We start from the raw sequence: 27,924 nt of genomic DNA on the forward strand, positions 1-27,924 counted from the left end.
GGGATCCCCCAAGGCCCTCCTGCCCTGCTCTACCTGTGTCCTGCAGCCTAAACAGGGCAGCTAGAGCCCCCAGCCCCCTAGCCTTCCAGCCATCTTGCTCTACACCCCATCCCACCTCAGGCAGACCTGGGGCCATGAGGAGGGGTGGGCCGCGTTTCCCAGCCCCTCCTCCCATTGGTCCTGCCCAGAGAGGGAGGGATAAAGGAGCACCAGCCCTGCCTGATTCTCATGAGGGGCCACAGCTGGGATGGACTCTGCCGGGCCCAGTGGTGGTGGCCGAGGTAGGGGGAGCAGCCCCTACTCCCAGCGGTCACGCAGGTAGGGGTCTGGGTTTTGGGAGAACACAGGGGAAGTGGGGGAAATTTCTTTCGGGTTCCCTCTGGCCACTGAAAGCTCAGTCTTAAAGAAGTGGGGTGCATCAGATGAGAGAAGGGGCTTCCTAGCCCCCACCCCAATGCAGGAAGGGTCTAGAGATGACCTCTCACCTCCTCATAGTCCAGAGAAGGAGACAGACCAGAGAGGGGATAAGACATACCAAGGCTGTACAGCTCAATCAGAGCCAGCTCCGGGTCTGACCATTCAGGGCAGAGATTCCCACTTGTCTTTTTTCTCTCTATACAGCAAAGGTTTTTCTGCCCAGCAGCACCATGCAGCTGTCTGTGGTGGGACCTGTTCTCCCGGTCACCTTTGTAGGCCCTGCATGCAGCCTAGTGCCAGGTGTTCCCAAGCATTTGAATGGAAATACTTCAGGTTGAACATTACACCATTAGAGAGTCATTCCTTTGGGTATGCTAGCTCACTAGTCCTCCCATCAAACATTCAGACCTTAAAACACATTCATTTTCCCAACAGCTGGAAGAGCTCAGTTCCCCGAAGAGAACTGAAGTTTGGGTAAAGGAGGGATCATTCTCCCTAAAGAGGGATCACTGTAGATCTTAGGGTCTCGGTGTGAAGTGCTTTCCCCAGGTTGGGAAGAAAGGTGATCTGATAGCAAGGGGAAGGCAAAAAAAAGGAAGACAGACTTTTACTAAAGGAGATTTTCAGTTGTTTCTAGCCCTGCCTAAAACTCAGGAAGGAAGGTGGCATGCTAGACTAAGTCTGAGTTCTGAAGTTTTTGTTTGCTTGTTTTTTGGCTGCACTGGGTCTTTGTTGGGGGCACGGGCTTCTCGTTGCGGTGGCTTCTCTTGATCCAGAGCACAGGCTCTAGGGCAAGGGTTCAGAAGCTGTGATGCGTGGGCTTCATTGCCCTGTGGTTTGTGGAATCCTCCCAGAGCAGAGACGGAACCCATGTCCCCTGAATTGGCAGGCGGATTCTTAACCACTGGACCACCAGGGAAGTCCCAAGGGCTCTCCAGTTTTAAGAATCCTGGTCAGGATGTGGCCGGCTGCGCCTCCCACCTTACCACACCAGCCCTGATCTCCTGGTCCCTGCTCTCCTCCGCACCCTCTGCTCCCGCTCAGCAGGCCAGTCCCAATTCCCTGGGCCACTGCTCAGGGGTCCACTGCTCCGGCCTCCCGGCCATGCAGAGGTTCCTGCTGCCTCCCCAGGCCTGGATTACCTGTGACCTCTGGCTGCTCTGCCCCCAGAAGTTGGCTTCAGAAACTTCCCCAAATCCAGCAGCCCTCACCCCTGGCAATTCAATCTTGGTTAACTAAATACTGTGCTAAGTGGCCACACCTGCGTTATAGCCTTAACTCTTGTTCTGAGTCACAGACCAGTTACTTGACCTCTCTCAGCTTCAGATTTTGTAAACAAAAGAGGATTCCTGGCTTTTAAGGTTTGTTTTGAGGATTAAATGAACTAATCTGCCACTTCCTCCAAACCAAATGTATTTTATTGATATATCAAGGCTCTGTGGGTAGAAGACCTAAACAAACAGCAACAGAAACAAGTTTAAGCAATGCTAGGTAAAATCAAACAGATTCCTTTGCAGGACTTATCAGAGCCTTTAAGATGTTCATAGACAATAAGCAATATACAACATGACTCTAAGGACATACAGAAGGAGGAGTTTCTCAAATTGATTTGATCACAAAACCCCTAGCCTCTTTTGTTGTAGCTCATCTGATGGTCTAAGAGCCCCTCTGGACCTGCTGGGAGAATTCTGTCACTGGACCTCTTCGCTTGTGAAGGACCTAGTGTTGTGGCTTCTCCAGGCAGCCCTGGAGGTCAGCGTCACTGTGGTCTTTAGGGAAAGCACAGCTTTGGGGACCTGGGACAGGAGGCTTGCAAGACCTTCCTTTGAGGGCCACTGGCTCCTCCCCGAGGAGATGAGAGGCTGCTCCTCTCGGGTTCTTCACCCTTTCCCCAGGGACTGTCATTTGCACCTCACCACTTCACCCAACCTCCGTCCAGCCTCGCTAATTTGGTGATCACCACTGACCTAGTCCGTCCCCTACTCCAGCCTCTTCCTATTTGTTCCCCAACTTGTAATTGGGAGCAGCAACATAGCAGGCCTGGCATCTTCTATAAACCTAAAAGAAATTTGAAAAAGCATGTTTCCCCTTCATTCTCCAAGTTATCTAATGGTTTTCATCATAATGTAAATTGTTGCAAAGTTTAAATTTCTAATGTATTCTTAATAGTCCCATTTAAAAAAAATATTTATTTACTTGGCTGCACTTCGTCATAGTTACAACACACAGGATCTTGGTTGTGGCGCTCGGGCTCAGTTGCTCTGCAGCGTGTGGGATCTTAGTTCCCCAACCAGGGATCAATCCCGTGTCCCCTGCAATGCAGGGCAGATTCCTAATCACTGGACCACTAGAGATGTCCATGAAATAGTCCCATTTTAAAAGAAAACAATTATTCTTTTTTCATTCCAAAAGAGTTTTAAGAGTTGTTTTTAGAGAAGCTGCATCACTAACTCAAATGCTTTTTCACCATTTCTGAATCTTCTTTCTCCAAGGCTGCTGCCTCAGGTAAGATTTTGAGGGATGTGTTCAAAGCTCTCAGCCCACAAGAACTTGCCTTTAATCTTCCTAGGGGAACTTGTCCATTTTTCCAAGCCAGGTAGTGATAACAATGAAAAGGCACCATGGGGTACTGGGCTGGGACTGGCTGGGGCTCTGCATAGAATTTCAACCTGAGCTATTTCAGGCTGCTTGCTTTAGGTCCTACTAATGAGCAGCTGACGAGCAATGGCAGGTGAGCAGTGTGGATCTGAATAAGTATATTATTCTTTTCCTGTATCCAGTGGCATCTAAATCCCAGAGAGTTAACATATAATGTCATCCATTTAAACAATACATAAGCAGGCTCTTTACAGTTTTACATAATTCCTTTTTCTCCTTGAATGCCTATTGTACTCCCCCACAGAATTTTATATACTATTTTTATTTATTCGGCCTTGTTGGGGTTTGGTTGTGGTGCACAAGCTCTTCACTGTGACACGCAGGCTTCTCTAGTTGCAGAGAACTGAGGTGTGTAGAATCTTAGTTCCCCAAGCAGGGATCGAACCCTCGTCCCCTGCACTGCAAAGTGGATTCCTAACCACTGGATGACCAGGGAAGTCCCTAATAAAATATTTTTTTTTCTCAGAAGTCTTTTACTGATCACAATGTTATTTGCTCCTGCAACAAAGATATTTGTGAAACAGAAATATAATTTTTTTTTCTAGATTTAGTTACTGGAAGTATGCAATACACCCCCCGCCCCTTTTTTTTGGTTGTGCCTCATGGCTTGCAGGATCTTAGTTCTATCACCAGGGATTGAACCCCAGATTGAACCCCAGCCATGAAAGCACCAAGTCCTAAACACTGGACTGCCAGGGAATTCCCTACAGACTTTAACAGTCAATTACTAAATAAGAAAATTTTCTTTAGAAAATTTAGTTGAAGTTGTTGCTTCCCCCTGTCAAAAAAGCTCATGCATCCATGGATAAACATTACTTACTGCTAGAATAAGACAGGATTCAACATCACTTGTTTTTTGTCATTCAATTTTTTAAAATTTTTATTAGGGCATAGTTGGAGAAGGCAATGGCACCCTACTCCAGTACTCTAGCCTGGAAAATCCCATGGACGGAGGAGCCTGGAAGGCTGCAGTCCATGGGGTCGCTGAGGGTCAGACACGACTGAGCGACTTCACTTCCACTTTTCACTTTCCTGCATTGGAGAAGGAAATGGCAAGCCACTCCAGTGTTCTTGCCTGGAGAATCCCAGGGACAGGGGAGCCTGGTGGGCTGCCGTCTATGAGGTCGCACAGAGTCGGACACAACTGAAGTGACTTAGCAGCAGCAGCAGTTGATCTACAATGTTGTGCTATTAACATCAATGTCTATTTCTAATATTGATGAATGGAAACACTGAGAAGTCTTGTTCACATAAATAAGCAAATGGAAATGAAAAGTGATTTGTTACTGTAGGGACATCCGATTCTTTGAATTTCTTCTGAATTACATACCAAAAATGATGTAGTGGTCTGAATTAAAATCAAAAGTTACTGTTTAAATGATCTTACATGACCCTCCCTACCCTCACAACAGCTTTTGCAAAAATAACAACAATAATAACTGCAGCTATTATATTGTATGACAATAATCATTGTAGTAATGTTTATTACTCCTAGCACCTTCTCAAAGACCCTCCCTGACCATCCTGTCTAAAGTGGGTCCCCACCCTGCCAGCCTTTTATTTCTGCCTGAATCCTTTCTACCGTCTGCACTTGTCTTGGTTATCTCTGCCCTTGTTGCAAGGCCAGGACTAGGGGAGACAGGGATGGTAAATTATGCGGGGTTGAATCCTGTCTTTATTTCAAGCTTTGCTGTTTTGTTCATTCTGGATTTTTTATTTTATCTTTGGCGGTTCTGGGTCTTTGTTGCCGCCCTGGCTTTTCTCTGGTTGTGGTGGGTGGGCTTCTCACTGCAGCGACTTCTCTTGTTGCAGAGCACAGTTTCTAGGATGTACAGGCTTCAGTGTTTGTGGCTTTCCTGGGCTCTAGAGCACAGGCTCAATAGTTGTGGCACACGGGCTTAGCCGTCCCACGGCATGTAGAATCTTCCTTGACCAGAGATCGGACCCATGCCTCCTGCATTGCAGGAGGATTCTTTACCACTGAGCCACCAGGGAAGCCCCATTGTGGATTTTTTTTCTGCACTAATTTATATCTCTTAAAAAATCGTACTAAAATATCATTTCCTTTTATGACTGAGCGTTTGGGGCGTCTGTTGAATTTTGTGTCCAAGGTGAGTGCCTCACTTGCCTCCCCCTGTTCGTGGCAGTGGTTTGTTGATCCTCGGCTGCGTCGATTCAGGGAGCTCCACAGGCAAGTTCCACGTCCAGGGGCTCCACATAGTGTCATAAACAAAGGACCACCACGTGCCGGACAACGTGGTACCTTCACCAACAAGACTGGGTCACCCATCCTTTCCTCCCTCCACCTGTTCCTCTGCCAGGGCCCCTCTTGGACATTCTCCGGGGAATGGTGGGGGCCACTCCGTGGCAGAGCCCTGGCATTGGCTGGCAGTCTGTTTTCTCGCAGGACGAGAGTCCGGCCTCTGTCCCAACCCTTGCTGCCCTGCCCATTTCACATGTGGGCTCGTTCCCACTCCCCGAAAAGCAGCACACAAGAGCAGAGGCCCCCGGAGCCCTGGCGCAGGCCTGAACACGCAGTAGATTCTCAATAGATGCTGGCCCAACTCAGCCTTCTCCTGCCCTTCCCACCTCACACCCTGACCCTCAAGTGTCCCTGTAGTAACGGTGATGATGATGTTTATGACAGAAGAGTGATAAAAACAGTTAACATTTATTGAGGGCTTGCTGTGTGCTAGGTATAGTTGGCCATGTGAGTTCTGACCCCATGGATTAAAACAACCACAGACTGAAAATATTTGGGAAAAAAAAACCAGGAAGTTCAAAAAAACAAAACTTGAATTTGCAGCCAATATGTATATAGTATTTACATTGTAATAGGTTTATAAGTGATCTAGGGATGACTTAAAAGTATATATGCAAATACTATTCCTTTTCATATAAAGAACTTGAGCATCCGTGGATTTTGATGAGTGTGGGTTCTGGAACCCACCTTCCACGGATACCAAGGGATGGATAGCTATATTTTACATACAATATCTCACTTGCATTTTGCATCATCCTCTGAAGTTGCTGCTGCTAAGTCACTTCTATTGTGCCCGACTCTGTGCAACCCCAGAGACGGCAGCCTACCAGTCTTCCCCATCCCTGGGATTCTCCAGGCAAGAACACTGGAGTGGGTTGCCATTTCCTTCTCCAATGCATGAAAGTGAAAAGTGAAAGTGAAGTTGCTCAGTCGTGTCCAACTCCTAGTGACCCCATAGACTGCAGCCTACCAGGCTCCTCCGCCCATGGGATTTTCCAGGCAAGAGTACTGGAGTGGGGTGCCTTCTCCGCATCCTGTGAAGTACGACGTACTAGTAATTTATAAATGAAGAAAATGAGGCATGGACAAGCTCACACAACCAAGAAGTAGTGGTACCAGGCAGAACTGGCTATGCCACTTGTGGGACCCAGCACACAAAGAAAAGCAAGGCCTCTTGTCCAAAAATTTAATAATTTCAAGGCGGTAACAGCAGAGCTTTGCAGCAGGTATGGGGTCCCTGCATGACTACATGGGTTCATGCCCATAGAGCTAGCCCTGGTTCCAGAAGCTGAACCCAGAATTCTGACTCCAGAGCCCACAAGACTCTGGGCCTGGACAAAGTAACAGTGATCACTGTGATTTACTAAGCACCTGCTGTGTACATTGTATGAAATCTTAAAAAACCCTCACAATGACCCTGAGGTAACAGGAGGCATTGTTACTCTCGTTAAAAAATATATATCTATTTATTTACTCATTTTTGGTTGTGCTGGGTCTTAGTTGCAGCATGTGGGATCTAGTTCCCTGGCCAGGGATCAAACCCAGGCCCCCTGCACTGGGAACATGGAGTCTCACTCACGGGACCACCGGGGAAGTGCCTGCTACTCTTGTTTTTAAGGGTGAGGAAATCAAACTTTAGGGAAGTTGAGTTACCACCCAGAGATCATTATCCAGCAGAGGCAGGACCAAGCCTGGAGCCTGAGCCCTCATGTCACACAGCCTCTTTCGAGAAGGATTGCAAAGGCCGGGGCTAAAATGGGGCTGGGCATGATCTCTTAGGAAAGCTGACCAAGGGCCCTGTGGCTGGAGGTCCAGCCGCTGCTTCCCTCGGGACCAGAAGGCATCCCAGGTCTGCAGATATTTCCAGAGAGGCTTCTGCTTCCATGGAGAGGGATGCAGGTAAGCACCTCTTCTTATTTTTATTTAGTTAGTTAGTTGGCTGTGCTAGGTCTTAACTGTGGCACGCAGGATATCTGATCTTCCTTGGGTCATGCAGGCTCTTTACTTACAGCACGTAGGATCTAGTTCCCCAACCAGGGATCGAACCTGGGGCCCCCTGCCTTGGGAGCATGAAGTCTTAGCCACTGGACCACCAGGGAAGTTGCCTGCACCTCTTCTCCTCCAGTGGGGAGTGGGCTGGGGGACTCGGGAGGAACAGTCCCTTATGGTCCATGCATCTTCCTAGAGCCTGCTGTACCCTCTAAGCTCCAGGTTCTGGGCGGAGCTGGCTCTGAGCCCAGGCAGGGCTAGCCCTGTCTTCTCACGCCTCTCTTCCCCCACCCTTTAACAGCTACCAGCACCTGCCATCTCCCCGTCACCTCCAGTGGGGCCGCCACCATTCGGAGCCCCACGTCACCCTGCCAGGGCCCCGGCTGGGGCTGACTCGCAGGGGCTCTGAGCCCTCCTACCTGCCCTCTGCGGCCGTCAGCTGGGGCTGCGTAGGGGCCAACCCGGACATGGAGCTTGGCCCGGAGGGGCTGTTCGGCAAGGTTGAGGACGCTGGTGGCAGCTCCCGGGAGTCCCTGTTACTACCATGTGAGTCATCGGGGCACTGCAGGTGGGCACAGTAGGATCTGAGGCCAGCGTCCCTGCTCTGTGTCCAAGCAAGGCTGCCATTTCCTTCCATCAGTCTCCATCCTCAAGAGTCCCAGCCAGAGGGAAAATGTCCTTCAGCTTGGTTGCTCTCTGTGTTCTAAACAGAATACCATGGTGCCTGTGGAGTGAAACCACCTAATTTCAGATGCTGGCTCCACCACTTTGGAACTGTGTGACCTTGCACAAGCCACTTAACCTCCCTGGGCCTCGACTGCCTCATCTGCAGAAAGACACTGATGGTATTCCCTTCCTCACAGGCTGTGACAAATCCGTGTATGTGGTGTGCTGAGCCCAGTAACAGCACAGAGTAAACACTAAATGTTAGGGGCTACTTTTAAAATTATTGCTCTAATTCAGTGCTGTTCAATAGAAATATACAATTTTTTTGAATCAGCTTTATTGAGATATAATTCACAAACCAAAAATTTCACCAATTTAAAGTGTACGATTCAATGCAGTACAGTATGTTCAGAGCTGTGTAAATAGCACTGTTTTTCAAATTAACTTTTATTGGAGTCTATTGATTTGCAGTACTGTGTTAGTTTCTTTTGTATAACAAAGTGGATCAGTTACATATGTACATATCTCCATGATTTTTTAGATTCTTCTCCCATAGAGGTCATTTCAGAGGATTCAGTAGAGTTTTGTATGACATACAGTAGGTTCTTATTAGTGGCACTATTTAATTTTAGAAGATTTTCATTATCTCAAAAGAAATCCATTAGCCGTCACTCTCCATCCACAACCCTTCCCAGCCACTGGCAACCACTACTCTATTTTCGGTCTCTAAGGATTCACCTATTCTGGACATTTCATATAAATAGAACCATGCACATTTTATGCCAGTTTTGTGTCTGGTTTCTTTTATTTAGTATGTAATATTTTCTAGGTTCATCCAGGTTGTAGCATATATAAGTATTTCATTTCCCCCTTTTTTTTCACGCAACAGTACATTTAATCCTTACTATACCCTGTGTAATAAGAACTATTATTATTTAGTCGTGTCTGACTCTTTTGCAACCCTATGGACTGCAGCCTGGCAGGCTCCTCTGTCCATGGGATTTCCCGGGCAAGGATACTGGATTGGGTTGACACTTCATTCCCTTTTATGGCCAAATAATATCCCATTGTATGGATATACACCACATTTTGTTTTATTCATTCACCAATTGATGGATACTTGGGTGGTTTTTGCTTTTTGGCTATTATAAATAATGTTGCTATGAACACTTATGTACAAGTTTTTATGCAGATGTATCTTTTCATTTCTCTTGGGTGTATACTGGATCATATATTAACCCTATGTTTAATATTTTGAGGAACCACCAAACTGTTTTCCAAAGTGGTTGCACCATTTTACAATTCACATATGTAATTAAAATTTTTCTAGTAGCCTCATTTTAAAAAAACTAAAAAGCAATGGGTGAAATTAATGTTAATATTTTAACCCAATATATCAAAAATTACATATCCAATGTCGTTGCTATCTGTAACCAATATAAAAGTATTAATAAAACATTTTAGACTCTTTGGGGTATTAAGCTGCAGCATCTCATGTGTATTTTACCCTTGCAACACATCTGAGTTCAGACTGGCTCAATTCCAAGTATCTGATAGCCACACATGGTAGGTGGCTGTCGTACTCTATCGTGTTGCACTCCTTGAGACCCCATGGACTATAGCTGGCCAGGCTTCTCTGTCCACTGAATTCTCTGTCCACCCAAATACTGGAGTGGGTTGTCATTTCCTCCTTTAGAGGATCTTCTCCACCCAGGGATGCAACCAGGGTCTCTTGTGTTGCAGGCAGATTCTTTACCCTCTGAGCCACCAGGAAAGCCCAATGAATGGCATGGGTCCAAACAGTTTTATTAGAGACGGACTCAGAACTACTAGGCAAAAGGACTTCATGCACCCACAGGGCCTTGCGTGCAGCAGACCCTCAGTAGATGCCACATGAATGAGGAAATGAATGAATGGATCCAGTTTTTCCCCAAAAGCTGCTGATGGTGATCACCACTACTTCCTGAAGCCTCCACCTCAGTCAGATCCTATCCGGGAGTTTCTGGCCCCATTTCAGAGCTTTGACCTTGAGGTGCAGCAGGTAGTGGAGGGGGATGGGGGAAGGATGCCATGCTGGACCTCTGGGATGCCGAGACCTGCTGGAGGAGGGCCCTGTGGTCCCAGGGCTGTATTTGGGGTAGCAATGTGTGTGTGTGTGTGTGTGTCTGTCTGTGTGTATGTGTCTGTGTGTATGTGTCTATGTGTTGGCAAAGCGGGGTTGGGAGATGTGCTCTGACCCCTGCCTGTGGCTGCAGAGGGTGCAGGACAGCAGTCAGGACGTCGTGTGTGGCATCTGCATGGACAAGGTGTGGGACAAGCCGGAGGAGGCCGAGCGGCTCTTCGGCATCCTGCCCAACTGCAGCCACGCCCACTGCCTGGGCTGCCTGCGTGCCTGGCGGAAGAGCCGAGGGGACTTCCCGCCCGGTGTCATCAAGTAAGGGTCTTGGAGAAGCCAGCCGGGAGCAAGGCAAAGGCCCCCAGGAGAGGTGGGCTTGTTACTAGTCCTCTTTCACCTTCCACTCTCCCACCCCAACCCCCTCACCTCACAGGGCCTGTCCCCAGTGCCGGGTCCATTCCAGCTACATTATCCCCTGCAGATTCTGGGTGAGCCAGGGGCCTGAGAAGGAGCAACTCATCAGGAACTTCAAGGCTCAGACCAGGTGAAACTGGCAAGGGGGAATGTGACACAGGTTAGGAAGGAAGGAAAGCAACCCTTGATCCATTCCCAGTCCCTGGGGTTTCCCAGCATGGAGTCCCCACTCCCAGTCCTGGGAACACAGAGTGTCGGAGATGGCAGGCAAGCGTGTGAGCTCTTTCCATTATTTCAGAAAGCCCCATGGGTGATAAGACTGACCGAGACAGTCAAGGCCAAGTTCCTTCTCTAGCCTGGCTCAGGATCCATGCAGGATCTCTCAGCACGATGAGAAACCAGGCTTGGCTTTTATTTCTAGTTTTCTTTTCTTCTTTTTTTTTTTTTTAAGCAGTAAAGAATGGGATTTCGCTGGCAGCCCAGTGGTTAGGACTCAGTTTTCACTGCTTGGGCCTGGGATTCTTTCCCCAGTAGGGGAACTAAGATCCCCCAAGCCGTGCATATGGCCAAACAAAAAGACATTTAAATCAGGAAAGTAAATTGATATGAATGCCTATTGTTTCTTACATAATTTTTGAAAACATGGGGTTTCTGAAGACACTGAAATGCAGCCCTTGGAGACGGGGTAAAGTTGAGTAGGTTTGCATCTCTTGGGGAGGGTAGGCTTTTATCTAAAAGCTAGAATTAGTTACAATTCCAGGTTCTTAATTTTACCTTCCCAAAGGGTTTATTACACTTGATGTATGCAAAGTATATCTGGATAGGGAGTGGGATAAAAAGACCTAGTCTCTACCTCAGTTTTGTCTGTGAACTCTAACAACTGCCTCAGCAAAGTTACTGAGAACAAACCTGGGCAGAGTCTCAAGGGGGAGGTGTTTGAGCTGGGGATGGAGGAGGAATAAGGAGGAAGAGAAAATGGGAGCACTCAGGCAGAGGGAGGTCGAAGTGGGGAAATCCTGGCGGCTGGATACCAGCTGGGAGGGCCAGAAGGGAGCACCCAGGCCCGGGTGCGATAGGAGACAGCATCATGGAGGGTCCATCGCGTGCGAGACATTGCAGGTCACAGACACTGTGAGGCGGGGCTCTAGCCCTCCGCATGTTGCAGACGAAACTGAGGAAAGGCCTGTCGGGCTGAAGTGAGGAAGCGGGGCTTGAACCCAGGCTTTCTGGCTCCTAGCGCGGACTGGAAGGAATATGGGGGAGGACACTGATGTGAGAGAAGAAGGGAAACGGTAAGATGATGAGCGCTTCCAGCACCGGTAGCCACAGGACTGGTGTCACGTGAGACCCAGTGAGAGACGCTCATGGAGAATTTGGTCAGGTTGGGTGGGGGGCTTTTTATCTTTTGGTCATGCAGCAAGGCTTTTGGGATCTTATTTCCCTGACCAGGGGTTGAACCCACCCCCCTCCATTGGAAGCTCAAAGTCTTACCCACTGGACCACCAGGGAAGTCCCATGGCTGAGTGGGGGGCTTTTGACCACTGTCTGGATGGACGGGTCCCTAATGCTAGCTTTGGTCAAATGGTAAGAAGAGGAAGCGAGGCAGTGATTTAGAGGGACTCCCTAGCTCCAAGCTTGGTGGTCAAAGGGACCCTGCATTCTTGCTGGGACTGTAGGAAGTGGGAAAGACTCAACTGTGCTGGTGTCAAGCAGAGAGTTGGTGATGCAGGAAAAAGGGTACAAATAAAGCACTTTATCTTTTTCTCCCTCTCATCCGTCTTTCTGTGCAAGAAAACGCTGTTCCTACTTAAGCAGACTGTAAGTTGCCTGCAAACATTTCCTGTATCTGACCTTTCACAGAGTGAAATTTGAAATCTCAGAAGTGGGAAACTTCTTAATCAAATTTCATTAGCTAGCAATTACCAAATCATAAGGAAATGGCAACTCATTCCAGTATTCTTGCCTGGAAAACCCCATGGACAGAGGAGCCTGGCAGGCTATAGTCCATGGGGTCGCTAAGAGTAGGACTGAGTGACTTCACTTTACTTTACTTAAGACCACCCCTCAGAAGACAGCATTGTTCTAAACTAGTTACAGAGACACATTGTAGGATTATCTGTTCTCCTTCCTTAGATGGTTTTATTGAAACTTAGTTCAAAGAAGGAAAGGAGATTCCCAGAGTCACTCCTGTCCCAAATAGACTCTGGGAATTAAGAGAAAGGTACCACTTAAGACTTAGAGAATTTTGAGCATTACTTTACTAGCGTGTGAGATGAGTGCAACTGTGCAGTAGTTTGAGCATTCTTTGGCATTGCCTTTCTTTGGGATTGGAATGAAAACTGACCTTTTCTAGTCCTGTGACCACTGCTGAGTTTTCCAAATTTACTGGCACATTGAGTGCAGCACTTTCACAGCATCACCTTTCAGGATTTGAAATAGCTCAACTGGAATTCCATCACCTCCACTAGCTTTGTTTGTAGTGATGCTTTCTAAGGCCCACTTGACTTCACATTCCAGGATGTCTGGCTCTAGATGAGTGATCACACCATCGTGATTATCTGGGTTGTGAAGATCTTTTTAGTACCGTTCTTCTGTGTATCTTTGCCACCTCTTCTTAATATCTTGTGCTTCTGTTAGGTCCATACCATTTCTGTCCTTTATCGAGCCCATCTTTGCATGAAATATTCCCTTGGTATCTCTAATTTTTCTTGAAGAGATCTCTAGTCTTTCCCATTATGTTGTTTTCCTCTATTTCTTTGCATTGATCACTGAGGAAGGCTTTCTTATCTCTCCTTGCTATTATTTGGAACTCTCTTTTCAAATGGGAATATCTTTCCTTTTTTCCTTTGCTTTTCACTTCTCTTCTTTTCACAGCTATTTGTAAGGCTTTCTCAGACAGCCATTTTGCTTTTTTTCATTTCTTTTCCATGGGAATGGTCTTGATCCCTGTCTCCCGTACAATGTCACAAACCTCTGTCCACAGTTCATCAGGCACTCTGTCTATCAGATCTAGTCCCTAAAATCTATTTCTCACTTCTACTGTATAATCATAAGGGATTTGATTTAGGTCATACCTGAATGGTCTAGTGGTTTTCCCTACTTTCTTCAATTTAAGTCTGAATTTGCAATAAGGAGTTCATGACCTGAGCCACATTCAGCTCCCCATCTTGTTTTTGCTGACTATCTAGAGCTTCTCCATCTTTGGCTGCAAAGAATACAATCAATCTGATTTCGGTGTTGACCATCTGGTGATGTCCATGTGTAGAGTCTTCTCTTGTGTTGTTGGAAGAGGGTGTTTGCTATGACCAGTGCATTCTCTTGGCAAAACTCTATTAGCCTTTGCCCTGCTTCATTCCATATTCCAAGGCCAAATTTGCCTGTTACTCCAGGTGTTTCTTGACTTCCTACTTTTGCATTCCAGTCCCCTATAATGAAAAGGACATCTCACATGCTAGTAAAGTAATGCTCAACATTCTCCAAGCCAGACTTCAGCAATACGTGAACGGTGAACTTCCAGATGTTCAAGCTGGTTTTAGAAAAGGTAGAGGAACCAGAGATCAAATTGCCAACATCTGCTGGATCATCGAAAAAGCAAGAGAGTTCCAGAAAAACATCTATTTCTGCTTCATTGACTATGCCAAAGCCTTTGACTGCGTGGATCACAATAAACTGTGGAAAATTCTGAAAGAGATGGGAATACCAGACCACCTGATCTGCCTCTTGAGAAATGTGTATGCAGGTCAGGAAACAACAGTTAGAACTGGACATGGAACAACAGACTGGTTCCAAATAGGAAAAGGAGTACATCAAGGCTGTATGTTGTCACCCTGCTTATTTAACTTATATGCAGAGTACATCATGAGAAATACTGGGCTGGAGGAAGCACAGGCTGGAATCAAGATTGCTGGGAGAAATATCAATAACCTCAGATATGCAGATGACACCACTCTTATGGCAGAAAGTGAAGAGGAACTAAAAAGTCTCTTGATGAAAGTGAAAGAGGAGAGTGAAAAAGTTGCCTTAAAAGTCAACATTCAGAAAACTAAGATCATGGGATCTGGTCCCATCACTTCATGGGAAATAGATGGGGAAACAGTGGCAACAGTGTCAGACTTTACTTTTTTGGGCTCCAAAATCACTGCAGATGGCGACTGCAGCCATGAAATTAAAAGACGCTTACTCCTTGGAAGGAAAGTTTTGACCAATCTAGATGGCATATTAAAAAGCAGAGACATTACTTTGCCAACAAAGGTCCATCTAGTCAAGGCTATGTTTTTTCCAGTGGTCATGTATGGATGTGAGAGTTGGACTGTGAAGAAAGCTGAGTGCTGAAGAATTGATGCTTTTGAACTGTGGTGTTGGAGAAGACTCTTGAGAGTCCCTTGGACTGCAGGGACATCCAACCAGTCCATCCTAAAGGAAATCAGTCCTGGGTGTTCATTGGAAGGACTGATGCTGAAGCTGAAACTCCAATACTTTGGCCACCTGATGCAAAGAGTTGACTCACTGGAAAAAACCCTGATGCTGGGAGGGACTGGGGGCAGGAGAAGAAGGGGATGACAGGATGAGGTAGCTGGATGGCCTCATTGACTCGATGGACGTGAGTCTGAGTGAAGTCCAGGAGTTGGTGATGGACAAGGAGGCCTGGCGTGCTGCGATTCATGGTGTCGCAAAGAGTCAGACACGACTGAGCCACTGAACTGAACTGACCACTTAAGACACTTTACTGCCATCTGCTGGGAAATAACTGTCATTAACATCTACACTTCACTATGATGCTAGTTGTTCAGTCGCTCACTCCAGTCACTAAGTCGTGTCTGATTCTTTGCGACCCCATGGACTGCAGCACGCCAGCCTTCCCTGTCCTTCACAATCTCCTGTGCTTTGTTCAAGCTCATGTCCATTGAGTTGAGGATGCAATCCAACCATCTCATCCTCTGTTGCCTGCTTCTCCTGCCCTCAATCTTTCTCAGCATCAGGGTCTTTTCCAAGGAGTCGGCTCTTCGCATCAGGTGGCCAGAGTATTGGAGCTTCAGCTTCAGCATGAGTCCTTCCAATGAATATTCAGGGTTGATTTCCTTTAGGATGATGCCAGAGGTGCCAGCATGGATGTGGCATCTTTGTGCTGTGTACAACTTACCCAGCTTAAAAGTTGGCCCTTGTTCCTGGGTCAACTGGGCTTGAAGGTGATGGTCTTCTCTCTTTCTGCTCTCTCATAGCCAGATTCAATGCCGGTTCTTCATGCGGGAGAATGGCCGCTGCCCTTTCAAATCAGACTGCATTTACCTGCACCAGCTTCCAGATGAGGCCCCGAGTTTTGATCCTCTCTGGCCTGAGAGTATGCAGCTGGCCTCTGTGAGTGAGGTGGTAATAGCAGGGGTATGGAGGTTGGGAAGGCTGCTAGTTAAGCTTTATAATAAATGTCTGATAGATGTTAAACCTACATATGATATCTATGACATTGATGGTGCCTGTGTGGATGTGGTACTTTTGTGCTATGTACAACCTGCCCAACCTATGTGTCAGCCTTGACTCTGGTACCAGGCACGACTAGAGCTGAAGCTGATGGGTTTTCACTTATTTCTTTTTCTACTCCCAGGTGGTGGGCACACCAGTGTTCCTAGGGGGCACCGAGCCAGACGAGGGAGTGTTCTTCATGGACCGTGCCCTGGGCGTGGCTTTCTGGGGTTCAGAACTCCTCCTGGACCCCAATAGTTCTTACAAGTGCCTGCTATAACCAGGATCAATGTGTGGGGGATGGGGCCGAGGGGCAGGGGTTGCCAGGTAGTAGGTATTTCCCCTTTTGGGGCTTGGTAAGGGACGAAAGTAGCAAGCCTTCTACCCTCATGAACTGCAGGAGTGACACAGCTGGGGAACGAAGCGAGGGGGTAGGGTTCTCAATGTCTTGGCAGGGACTTGGTTTTTAACTTTGCTCTTTTGTAAAAGGATTCTGAAGGAAACCAATAAAATGTACCTAAACCATCACTCCTGGTGTCTGAAGAGTCTGCTTATAACTCAGGCGTGCCTGCATCCCAACCAAGGGGTTGCTTCTGCACTTAATCTGTTGCAGTATCACTTGTGATTGGCTTTTGGAAAACTTCACTTTATGCCCATAAGAGAATGAGATAAGAAAGGGCAAATAACAACATAAGTACTACAAAGAAGAGTGGTGTCAGGGATCCCATGAAAGGATCTCGAGTATTCCTTCAGGGATCTTGAACCACACTTTTAGAGAACACTTTTTAAGAACTTTTCTCTCTCATCTCCTTCCCATCAGCTAGAATGCAGACCTTGAAGGGCACGAGCTAGAGCCACTACAAAGTAAAGCTTTCTTTGTTTGTTGAGGGTGGGGAAAGCATTGAAGGTGGTTTAGCATTCTTGGCCCTGCCCACTACTTATCAGGGCCTCCCCAACTCCTTGCCCCCAACGTCATTAGAAGATCAAAAACATCTCCTATGAAGTTAGAACTGATAGCCTGAGAGAGAGGTTCCTGGAAGAAATTTCTTTCCTACTATTTTGGCCTTTGCAAAGCAGGCACTATCTAAGAAATCCTCCTTATTCCTTTCCAGTATTGTTCAGTCGCTTCAGTCGTGTCCAGCTCTTTGTGATCCCATGCATTGTAGCTCTCCAGGCTCCTCTGTCTATGGGATTTCCCAGGCACGAATACTGGAGTAGGTTGCCATTTCCTCCTCCAGTGGATGTGCCCAGACACTTGGCAGGTGAATTCTTTACCACTGAGTCACCTGGGAAGTCCAGTCCTATCCAATAGCTCCCTTGAAATCATTTTGGAAAAAATTATAAAACTGACTCTAATGGAAATCAGATACAGCTCAAAATATGCCTATGGCTTCCCATACTATTCAGAGTAAAAGACAAGTTTCCCTCTGGGACCTCACGGCCTCACAAAATCTGGTCTGGTTATCTTTTCAATCTCATCTATTTTTCTCCAGCAGGTGCACTCAGCTCCAGCCAGGCTTCTGCTCAAAGCCTAACCATAACCTTCTTCCCAGAATGGTCTCCTCATAGACTGGCTTCCTCCCTTACCTCCTTTAGATTCAGCTTGCCTGACCACCTATTTAAAACTATCTCACTCTATCTCTGTTCCCTCCTATCACAAACAGACATTCTATTGTTTACATATTCAGTTGTCTGTTTCCTCACTTGAGTGTCAGCAACAAAAAGGGCAAGGGTCTTTATTTTGTTCCCTGTATCCTTAGCCCTAGGTGATCAGTAAAAGGCTTATTGATCGAATGGATGTATGCATGGCAGCAGAAGCTGGGAAGACAGAAATACAAGCTGGCACCCAAAGGAGGCTTTATGGGGGTCCTGTGGGGCTCTTCTCCCCTCTGCCTTTATTTCCATCCTCTGCTATGATCCCTCCCTTCGCGGGAAGACTTGCCTCCTCCAGCAGATTTCCCTAAGCTGAAACACTGGGAAATGGAGGCTCTCTTGGTCCTTTATAAACAACCACAGCAAGGACACTTCTTGATCTCTGAGAGGAAGATTACAGTAGCTAGACTTTTTGCTATATAGATAACATTGGATTTTACTGCAACTCCCATTCTGTGGTGTACTTATACATCAAATATTTCTGGAGATGGCTGAAACTCAAATGATAGCAGCTGATGGCCTGTGGAAGAGGTGACGTTACGGTGTTTTATGATCAAATCCTATGCCAAAGCCCAAGATCTACAAGCAACATGGGCGTCAGTTTAAATTAAATAGGTCTGGATTCAGAAGTATTGAATACAACTAACCCTGATATCTGTTCTGTACCTCCGCCCTCATCGCTTACCTGAAGGAAGGTAAGGACCCGCTCCTCCATCAAGCCCTGTCCCACCCAATCTCTTGCATGACCCCGCCTACAAGCCTGTTTCTCTGTAGCCCCGCCCCAACTCTGGCCCCGCCCCATCAGCAGACCGGCAGTCGGCCTTTGCCCCCTCCCCTGCTCGGTTCCTGCTTCCGGCCCGGCGCATCCCGGCCCCGCCCCTTCCGGCTTTCCCCCGCGCCCCGCCCCTAGCCGCACCTCCCGCTTCTTTGCTGACCGCTCGAGTTCCGCGCGCTGGTCGGGCGTCCCCGTGAGCTGAGGAGGGAACTTGGCTGGAGCGGCGCTGTCCTCAGCCTCCCTTTTCCCAGGCCCCGGAGCTGAGGCCCGAAGCCGGACCGCGGGGCGGCGCGACTCCCCGATCCTGGGCATGGAGGCCTTGGAGGCTGAGACCGCTCGGGCTGAGGACGCAGAGCCGGCGGCGCCCTGGGCTCGGCTGGAGGCCCCTGGCCGCCTCCTGCTGCAGGCGCTGCAGGCCGGGCCCGACGGGGCGCGGCGTGGTCTAGGCGTGCTGCGGACACTGAGCGGCCGCGGTGGGGAGCCCTTTGCCTGGGGCGGCGTCCTCGAGGCGCTGTGCCGGGAGGAGCCCGTCGTGGAGGGCCCGGACTGTCGCCTGGAGCTGTAAGTCGTCCGCCCGCGTTCCTCCGGCCCTGTCGGTGCCCTCATCCTCTAGGGTCGTGTGAAGCAGGAGCTGGCGCTACCCGCTGCTCTAGATGTGTTTTTAATCCCCACACACAAATAAAAGGTTTCTTTCCTGCCTCACATAGCCCAAGTGTCTTTGTGTGTGATGACAAATAGCAGAGTCACGTACTGAGAGGTTCAGAAGCGTGAAGGGTGGTGACCCCTGTGAGTTACAGGGACTGCCGAGGGGAGCACAGGGCTGCAGACTAAGCATTACTCAGCGTTCTGGAGTATCATTTTTACATAAAATTTCAGAAAGGTCTTTTTTTTTTCTTGTTTACATAAAACAGGTATGGATCTGTTACAGGGTTCAGTTCAGTCACAGTTGGTCCAACTTTTTGCGACCCCATGAACTGCATCATGCCAGGCCTCCCTGTCCATCACCAACTCCTGGAGTGTACTCAAACTCATGTCCATTGAGTTGGTGATGCCATCCAACCATTTCATTCTATGTCGTCCCCTTCTCCCACCTTCAATCTTTCCCAACATCAGGGTCTTTTCAAATGAATCAGCTCTTCGCATCAGGTGGCCCAAAGTATTGGAGTTTCAGCTTCAGCATCAGTCCTTCCAATGAATGTTCAGAACTGATTTCCTTTAGGATTGCCTGGTTGGATCTATCTGTAGTCCAAGGAACTCTCAAGAGTCTTCTCCAACACCACAGTTCAAAAGCATCAATTCTTCAGCGCTCAGCTTTCTTTATAGTCCAGCTCTCACATCCATACATGACTACTGGAAAAACCATAGCTTTGACTAGACGGACTTTTGTTGGCAAAGTAATATTTCTGCTTTTTAATATGCTGTCTAGGTTGGTCATAGCTTTTCTTCCAAGGAGTAAGCATCTTAATTTCATGGCTGCAATCACCATCTGCAGTGATTTGGAGCCCAAGAAAATAAAGTCTGTCACTATTTCCATTGTTTCCCCATCTATTTGCCATGAAGTGATGGATTACAGGGTAGGTTCCAATTTTTGAGCTGAAATAGGAGATGTCAAAGAGCAGGGTCTAGTGTAGTGTAGAATAGATGCTCGCTTGTTGAGTGATTTCCATGTTGTCTCCACTTCCATCCACACTGACCCTCAGGTGCTGCCTTCCAGCACTCCCCACCCACTTCTGTCCGGCGCAATGTAGCCTCTAACTCTAGCCAGCCTGCCCTGTGTTCCTTTCAGCGAGATGCTCCTAACGGTGCCCTCCCTCTGCCACCCAGGAAACCACTGCTGCTGCGATTGCCCCCGTTATGCCGGAGAAACCTGATGTCCCTGCTCATGGCTGTTTGGCCATCGCTGCCCGAAAGCAGGCTCCTCCCTGTGCTGCAGGTTGCGAGGCAGGATCCAAGTCCTGACCCTGATCCCTGGCTCCAGGCCCTTGGAGAATTTCTGCAAAGGGATCTGAGTGCTGGCGTCTCCACTGATGGAGCGTCCCCATTGTCTGAAAGGTGCCAGAGACAGCTCCAAGGCCTGTGTAGGCGGCTGGGCCAAGGGGGCAGGAAGTTGAAGTTGCCCCCGACTCAAGATTCTGAAGGAGAAGGAGGGCAGGAGGAGGACAAGGACTCCCAGCAGCCTGGGAAACGCAGGAAGGAGCCAGAGGAAAAGCCTGTCAGTCCTGAGGGGGAGAGGGCCCCCAAAAGGCTCCGGTGTTTGGAAAAGGAAGGTCATGAGGAGAAGAGACCTGAACACGAATCTTTGGAATCCCTGGCTGATGGAGGAGGTGCATCATCCATTACAAACCAGGCTGTCATGGGACCTGAGCCCAGTGAGGCTGGTCAGAGTCTAAAGGATGCTAAGGGCCTACCTGAGAGTTTGGAGTTGCCCAAAGTTATCCAGGTACTAGGGTGAGGTGGCTGCTTTAGAGTGATCTTTTGGAGTGGAGGGTTCATACAGGGCAAAAGCTGGCTGGGACACTGTCCCCTTTGGAATGACTGTAGTCTGCAGAGCAAGGGGAAGGAGGTGGGGTTGAGGGAATGTCGTTTCTGCTCCACAAGCTTCTGAGAAGAGGGTAGGGAAGGGAGGGACTGGAGGTGGGAACCCTTGACCTAATAATCAGTCTTGTGAGATCAGGGGTACCGGGAATAGGAAAGGCTCTGGAGCTACCCCTGCCGCCCCACCTTATGGGAAATGGGGGAGTTGTCCCAGCATCCAGCTTGACCTCCCAGCCCAGGGCCTGGTCTAGCCCCATCAGGATGGATGAAAAGAAGACAAGTCTGTTCAGGTGGATTTACATGGGCCCTTGTCTAGTTTGAGTTCTGAAGCACTTTGTAAAGTTTAGGCTTCATGTTCTGGCTCTCTTGAGTCATCTTTGCCTGCCAGCTCCCACTGACCCAGGGCCTTCTCTCAAAGGGGGCTGGGACCCGGCTGGGGCCATGGCCATGACCGGAGGCCGTGCTGCATGGGTTGGGGCTTGGCAGTGACTGGGCTCTCCTCTGCAGGACCAGGTTCCCAGGCTGCAGCAGCTGCTCAAGACCCTCGGGAAGGTGACTTGCCCTACCTTGCTCCCTACAGCCCTTCTTCCACCCTTTCCTGGACCCCAGTGGTGCCCAGGGAAGCCCCAGTGCAGCGAGGCACAGCTGTTCAGTGGGGGTGGGGGGTGGGAAATGAAGGTCTCACCATCCGTGTGAAGGCTTTTCTTGGCCCACATATGTTGTTCTAACCCCTGGCAAGTAGCTCTCCAGTAGCACCTTCTGAGGTCCTCACCCCTCCACTCTGCCAATTGACTTGTCACTGAGGGCTCTGCCAGCCCTAACATGGCATTCGCCCTCTCAGGGGTTGGAAGGACTGGAGGGCACCCCACCGGTTGAGCTGCAGCTTCTCCAGGAGTGCAGTCCTGGCCAGGTGAGTCCAGAAAGCCTGGCTGGCCCCGAGGACATGGTCCCTGTCTCCGTTTAAATTTCTGTTCCCCTGCCTCATGTGGGAATTTGGAGAGGGGATTTGGTTGGGTTTTTGTTCTCTCAGGGGCAGGGGTCACCCACAGTGGTTTCTTTTAGCCCTTGGTTCCCATAGGGCAGCTTTCCCATCTTACCTTACCCTGGGGTGTCCTGGTCCCGCCTGTTCTGCCTGCTTGGCTTGAGACAGTTCAGCCAAGACAGGCTGAGTGTCCCGGGACCCTCCCCCGTCCTTGGCAGGTGGACCTGCTGTGTGCCCAGCTGCAGCTCCCGCAGCTCCTGGACACAGGTCTCCTCCAGCTCTGCACCTGGCTGCTGGCCCTGTCACCAGACCTCAGTCTGGGCAATGCCACTGTGCTGACCAGGAGCCTCTTCCTTGGACGGGTAGGTGCTCTGGGACGCACATGAAGGGTCTGGGACTGGTGGGGCGCAGGGAGAGAGTCTGAGCCCTCAGCAGGATGCCAGACGGGGTTCCCAGCCTGGCTCACATCTGGCCTGTCCTGGGTCCTGGGGGCAAGGGAAGGGCATAGACCCCTAGGCCATCTACCTACGGGGCATCTAACTCATCCCTCTTGGGCCCCAGATCCTTACAGAAGCTGAAGGGATATGGGAGCTGGGGAAGGGAGCTATGTGTGCTTTCCAACGGGTGGATCCATGTGGGTCCTGGATAAAAGGACTTTTCTGTCACTGTAATGTATGCGTTTGCATTTAGTTGCTCAGTCTTGTCTGACTCTTTGTGATCCCATGGACTGTACCCGCCAGGCTCTTCTGTCCATGGGATTTTCCAGGCAAGAATACTGGAGTGGGTTGCCATTTCCTTCCCCGGGGGATCTTCCTGATCCAGGGATAGAATCTGCAGCTCCTCCTGCCGCATCTCCTGCATTGCAGGCAGATTCTTTAACCGCTGAGCCACTGGGGAAGCCTGGTGTATAAGCTTCTGAAATGAGTCTGATAAACATTTGTTGGAGGGAAGAAGCAATTAATTAATTGTTTCCTCCCCGTTGGCTGTAGATTGTCTCCCTGACTTCCTCAGCCTCCCGCCTGCTCACGACTGCCCTGACCTCCTTCTGTACCAAGTATCCCTATGCCGTCTGCAGAGCCCTCCTTGGCCCCGTGCTCCAAGCCCCAGGAATAGGTAATTTTAGAACAGGCCGCAGGCCCGGTAGCTCTGCCCTCTCTCTTCCCAGCACCCTTCACCTCCCCTGGGTGGTCCTGGCAGGAGTTGGGTATTCAAGGAGTAAAGATACCAGTTGCTTCCCTGACACTGCCGCCTGTAATGAGCTGGGCATTTTGTTCCCTGCCAGCCCCCTCCTCTCCTGCTGTCTTCTCCCAGACTTCTCTCATCTGCTGTCGCCCACTCAGGTCCAGCTCAAACAGAGTTACTGTGTTGCCTTACAAAGGACAAGGCCCTGGAGCCAGATGTGCAGGTTCTAATGCTGGGGTAAGTGACAGGCACCTCTGCTGGCCCCACCCACACCTCCTCCCCCTGGCCAGGCTGCTCTTGGCATTCTGGAATTGGAGCTGACTGGGCACCAGGCCCTGTGCCCAAAAGTGTCTGAAATACAGGCAGTGGCACAGCCGATGCCCGCTCTCACTGACCTGAGCCTGGCTTTGTGCCTTACCACTGTGGGTCCTTGTAAGTTGCCACACCATGTCCGTTCCCCAGCCCAGGGGGCCAGACTTCTGTGCCAGGCGCCCCAGGGAATGTGGAGAAGAGGCTGGTGCTGCTGTGCTTGAGTTCTCAGCATAGTTGGAACATGACATCGTGGTTCAGAGCACTGGCTCAGGAGTCAGACGGACATGGGTGAAAACCTCAACCTTGCCTTTTATTTTTTTTATCTTTCAACTTTGCCTTTAAATGTGCAAGTTTAATCAGGTGGTTCTCTCTCTCTGAGCCTCTGCTTCCACACATTAACTCTGTAGGGTTTTTCTAGATATTAAGTGTGATAATGCACATGAAGACCTCAGCACAATATTTGGCACCTAGGAAGTGCTCAAATACTGTCATAAAATTGGTGTTAAGTTTGGGCATCAAATTGGGGAGTTAAGATACAGACATGTAGAAATAATGAGTAGGTGAGACCCCATTGGACATCAACATGAAATGTAAAATGCTAAGTATCAAATGAGAAGGGGACAATCTCCAAAAAACCACTAGCCACCTGTTTCCGAGGACTTTCTCTGTGCTTTCAATTCATTACTTCAGTCTGCGTGCAGTCCTGCGCTGCTGCCACCTTAGAGATGGAAAAGCTGAAGCTCAGAGAGGCTGAGGGAGGTGGCCAAAGGCCACAGAGCTACAGCGAGCGCAAAAGCCTGGCCTCAGACCCAAGTCTGTGCACCCGGGAAGGGACACTGTTTCCACATGACATCCTGCCTTTCCCAACAAGCTGAGGACAGGAGGTGCAGCTGGAGTGGACCTTACCGAGGGCTGGGCTCTGCTGGGACAGCTTGCCTTCTCTCAGAAGCCTCACATGTGTCACCTCACCCATCATTGTCATCATCCTCTTCCCTGGGTCACCCTCCCCTTTTTGCTCAGGATGCACTCTCGACTCTTGGTCATTTTTCAGGGAACCATTGTACCTCTCGGCCAAAGCCTCCACTGTCAGCTCCCAGGGGTCTGGGGCCATGGCTTTCCCGGCACTGCAGCAGCGGCTCCTACCTGGCCGCCAGCATCAGGGGCCCTGACTACTTCCTCTGCGGCTGGGGATCTTAGCTGTCCCCGGGGCCTTGCCTTGGGGTAGGAGCAGTAGATCCCCGGGCTTGGTGGGAGGCTGAGCTTTCCTCAATGGGGCCTGTGCTTGCAGACAGATCTTGGAGCTGCCCTGGAAGGAGGAGACTTTCTTGGTGCTGCAGTCACTCCTGGAGCGGCAGGTGAGCAGGCTGCCTTGGGATGGACAAAGAAGCGCTGCTGTGCTGTGGGCGGGCGTGGGGCTCCTGGGCTTCTGACCACTTCAGTGACAGAATGGGCAAGCAGGATGGCAGCCCTCCAGGAGGGTGCCTGTGACACTGGGAGGAGGCTCCTGGGGCTTGAAAGGCCAGGAGCAGAGAGCTGACTGCACGGTGAATCCCAGCTGTGCCTCTTGCTGGCTGTGTGGCCTGGAGGAGGGACTTATTGATGTGTATGTGTAAATTTAATTTATTTTTGAATAGGTAATAGAGTCATATGTTTCCACTTTTGAACTGTATCCTTACAAGGACATAGTGAAAAAATTCCTCCCAGCCACCCAGATTCCCCTCCCCAGGGCTAATCGGTGTTACTAGTCACAGTGGAACCCTCCCAGAGACGCTGTATAAATACAAGGACACATGTTGAAATTTACTCTTCCCCTGCTTTTTACATAGGTTGTAACACACCGAGCTCTAAGCTGTAACACAGAGTGCCCTGTGCTTTGCTTTTTCCATCTAACAGGAATTTTGGCAGTTTTTCCATATACCAGTACATGAATCTGTCTCATTGGTTTATAATGCAAGTAGTTAGCCTCTTTATGCCTCATTTTCCTCATCGGCAAAAGGGGGGTGATGATGGTACCTACCATGTAAAACTGGGGTGAGATTTAAGTGGTATAATTGGGGTAGCATGTCCGGAACGGTACCTAGTGCCTAATAAGTGTTTATTAAGTTATGATTATGAAGAGCTGTTGTTATTATGCAGGCAGGACTCCCTTGGGACCACTCTCTCCTTTTATCTTCAACCACTATGCCAGGCTAAAGATCCTCAGCCTCCCCTTGCTCCTAATCTGAGCCTGTGCAGCAGTGACTACCGCTTTTCTGAGCCCTGTGTGCCAGGCTTTATCTGCATAATAACATTAAATCACTTTCAAAGTCCTCAGAGTTCAGTATTATGAGCCCCGTTTTACAGATGTGGAAGCTGAGGCTCAGTCTAGTTGAGTGACCTAAAGCTCAGTTTGGTTGAGGGTCACTTGCTTAGGAAGTGGTAGAGTTGGGGAATTGAATCCAGGGCCCTTTCTTGTGCTATTGCCCCATCTCCTAATGTGTGCAGGTGGAGATGCCCCCTGAGAAGTTCAGTGTGTTGATGGAGAAACTCTGTAAAGAGGGGCCAGTGGCCACCACATCCATGGCCTATGCCAAGCTCCTGCTGACAGTGATGACCAAGTATCAGGCCAACGTGAGTACCGGTAGGGCCACAAGTATGGGGCTTCCCTGGTGGCTCAGTTGGTAAAGAATCTGCCTGCAATGAAGGAGACCTGGGTTTGATCCCTGAGTTGGGAAGATCCCCTGGAGCAGGGCATGGCAACCCACTCCAGTATTCCTGCTTGGAGAATCCCATGGACAGAGGAGCCTGGCAGGCTGCAGCCCATGGGGTCGCAGAGTCAGACACAGCTGAGCAACTAAACACACACAAGGGCAGTTTCTGCTGCTTGATCCTGCCACGAGGGTGTTTGTTGTTCGCCAGGGAGAAAACCCTGAGTGTAACAGGGAAACCACAAGTTCAAGTCCAAGAATAGGGGAGTGAGGCTGCTTAGGAGTTCGTTCATCCAGCCAACACTGCTGTAGGCCAGGTGCTTTCTGAGGCATTAGGAATCAACAATCACAATATCACAGTTTCTGTCCTGGACATGACCTCTGCACCAGCACCTACTGGGCTGGTGAGAGGGGAGAGAAATGATAAACAGATCATTGTAATAACTGTTAGCAGCCAGGTGAAGGTAAGCACAGGGCATCTGATGGCAGAGGAAAAGGGGGCAACTAAACCTTGTTTGTCGTGGAATTTGGTACAGGCTTCCTGACTCTTAAAGGATGGGTGGTAGTTAAAGGCCAAGGTGGAGGAAAGGGCATTCCAGCCAAATAAACTGTGTAAGCACTGAATGTCCGAGGGGATCTGCAGGTAGGTCATTGTAGCTGAGGCCTAAAAAACTGAGAGTGGATGGTCGTGGGAGAGAAGGTTAGAGAGCTAAAAGACTAAGCTGATACTTGTAGCCCCTGCTATGTTCCAGGCATCCTTCTAAGCCCTTTATATATGTGAACTTGGTACTAGTCGTGTGAGAACTAGTCCTATGAGAAGATACTATTATTGGCTCCACTTTATAGATGAGCATCTCCTGGTCATGGTAGCATCTAATGGAAGTTAGATTTCTCAGGGAGTCATCTCCAGTCATCCTTGGGTCCTGGATTTCTCTCTTCTAACTAACAGAGCCCAGGGGCAGGATAGGGGAGAGGAGGGATCAGCTGCTGGAGTCCTGATACGATTCATCCTTCTCTCCAGATCACTGAGCCCCAGAGGCTGGGCCTGGCTGCAGCTGTGGAACTCAACACCACTTTCCTGAGGAAGTCCCTGCAGGCTGCTCTGAGACATCTGACCCCCTGACTGTCCACCAGAGGACCACCCTCCCGAAGCTCCCTCACCGACTTCCTGAGGGACACTTCTGCCCTCAGCTCCTCACCCTGCCTCTTGCCTGGGGGTCAGGGCTGAACCTGGCCATCCCAGGGATCAACTGCCTCCCTGCTCCAGGCTGCAGAGGGGCTGGCAGGAAGGGACTGGGGCTACATGATCTGCATTACCGAGGGCTCCTGACCCTGGGCTCCCTCCTTGTCACTTCTGGGGACAGACACCGTTAAGATAGGCCTCAGCAGGGTCATAGCAGACCCAGAGTGGACAACGATGACACTCCGGGAGCCCCAGGGACATGTGCTCAGCACAGATCTCCTGTGCTCAAGTGTATATGTGATGATCCTCTGTGTTCTTGTTTCTGACTTGAATAATTTATCAATGGTATTTCATTTAAAAAAAAAGAGAGAGGTTCAATAATGTCTTATTAGAAGCAGTGCCTGTCTTCCTACTAACTCTTGTTATTTGTGAAACCAGCCCACACCACCCCCCACCCCCTGCCCCACCCTGCTTAGTGACAGGGGGCATCTTTCTCCTTGTGGGCCGGGTGGTAGAGTTCTGAGGTTCATTCACATTCTGTGGGCCAGATCACGTGTGATACCACGCACCTGAGCCCTGTCAGAGCGGTCTGTGGAGAGGGTGAGACTGGGCATGCCACACTGCGGGAGAGGGCT

General features: G+C 49.4%; 2 protein-coding genes across 13 annotated transcripts; both read left to right on the forward strand.

Moving 5' to 3' along the window:
* The first annotated feature begins 119 nt into the window (after window positions 1-119).
* On the forward strand, window positions 120-16,508 carry LOC147346647 (putative E3 ubiquitin-protein ligase makorin-1). Of its 12 annotated transcripts, none has more exons than XM_086371308.1 (8): window positions 169-318; window positions 7,118-7,237; window positions 7,629-7,895; window positions 9,917-10,034; window positions 10,249-10,427; window positions 10,543-10,653; window positions 15,747-15,878; window positions 16,123-16,508. In XM_086371308.1, exons 1-8 carry the CDS (start codon window positions 248-250, stop codon window positions 16,145-16,147), a joined length of 1,023 nt encoding a protein of 340 aa, XP_086227434.1. In that variant the 5' UTR covers window positions 169-247; the 3' UTR covers window positions 16,148-16,508. The 12 variants fall into 12 exon arrangements, with proteins under 12 accessions (XP_086227435.1, XP_086227436.1, XP_086227434.1 ...); XM_086371304.1 differs by having other exon boundaries at window positions 170-318; window positions 15,743-15,878; XM_086371305.1 differs by having other exon boundaries at window positions 170-318; window positions 9,917-10,025; window positions 15,743-15,878.
* A 2,057-nt stretch (window positions 16,509-18,565) lies between these two features.
* FANCE (FA complementation group E) lies at window positions 18,566-27,667 on the forward strand. Its single transcript, XM_086371294.1, has 10 exons — window positions 18,566-18,969; window positions 20,233-20,848; window positions 21,451-21,495; window positions 21,785-21,853; window positions 22,144-22,287; window positions 22,915-23,038; window positions 23,266-23,344; window positions 24,708-24,774; window positions 25,904-26,029; window positions 27,128-27,667. Exons 1-10 carry the CDS (start codon window positions 18,719-18,721, stop codon window positions 27,227-27,229), a joined length of 1,623 nt encoding a protein of 540 aa, XP_086227420.1. The 5' UTR covers window positions 18,566-18,718; the 3' UTR covers window positions 27,230-27,667.
* Window positions 27,668-27,924: the final 257 nt, after the last annotated feature.

This window comes from Bos grunniens, chromosome 23, assembly GCF_055505025.1.
Source record: "Bos grunniens cultivar Pamir isolate PY7600 chromosome 23, Bosgru_T2T1.0, whole genome shotgun sequence".
Classification (NCBI taxonomy): domain Eukaryota; kingdom Metazoa; phylum Chordata; class Mammalia; order Artiodactyla; family Bovidae; genus Bos; species Bos grunniens.

Coding starts and splice junctions, on each gene's coding strand:
- LOC147346647 (XM_086371304.1), top strand. CDS start 248: ATGGACTCTGCCGGGCCCAGTGGTGGTGGCCGAGGTAGGGGGAGCAGC. Junction 7,896..9,916: donor GAGTCATCGGGGCACTGCAG/GTGGGCACAGTA, acceptor GAATGGATCCAG/TTTTTCCCCAAAAGCTGCTG. Junction 10,428..10,542: donor TTCCCGCCCGGTGTCATCAA/GTAAGGGTCTTG, acceptor CTCACCTCACAG/GGCCTGTCCCCAGTGCCGGG.
- FANCE (XM_086371294.1), top strand. CDS start 18,719: ATGGAGGCCTTGGAGGCTGAGACCGCTCGGGCTGAGGACGCAGAGCCG. Junction 21,854..22,143: donor AGGAGTGCAGTCCTGGCCAG/GTGAGTCCAGAA, acceptor CGTCCTTGGCAG/GTGGACCTGCTGTGTGCCCA. Junction 26,030..27,127: donor TGACCAAGTATCAGGCCAAC/GTGAGTACCGGT, acceptor CCTTCTCTCCAG/ATCACTGAGCCCCAGAGGCT.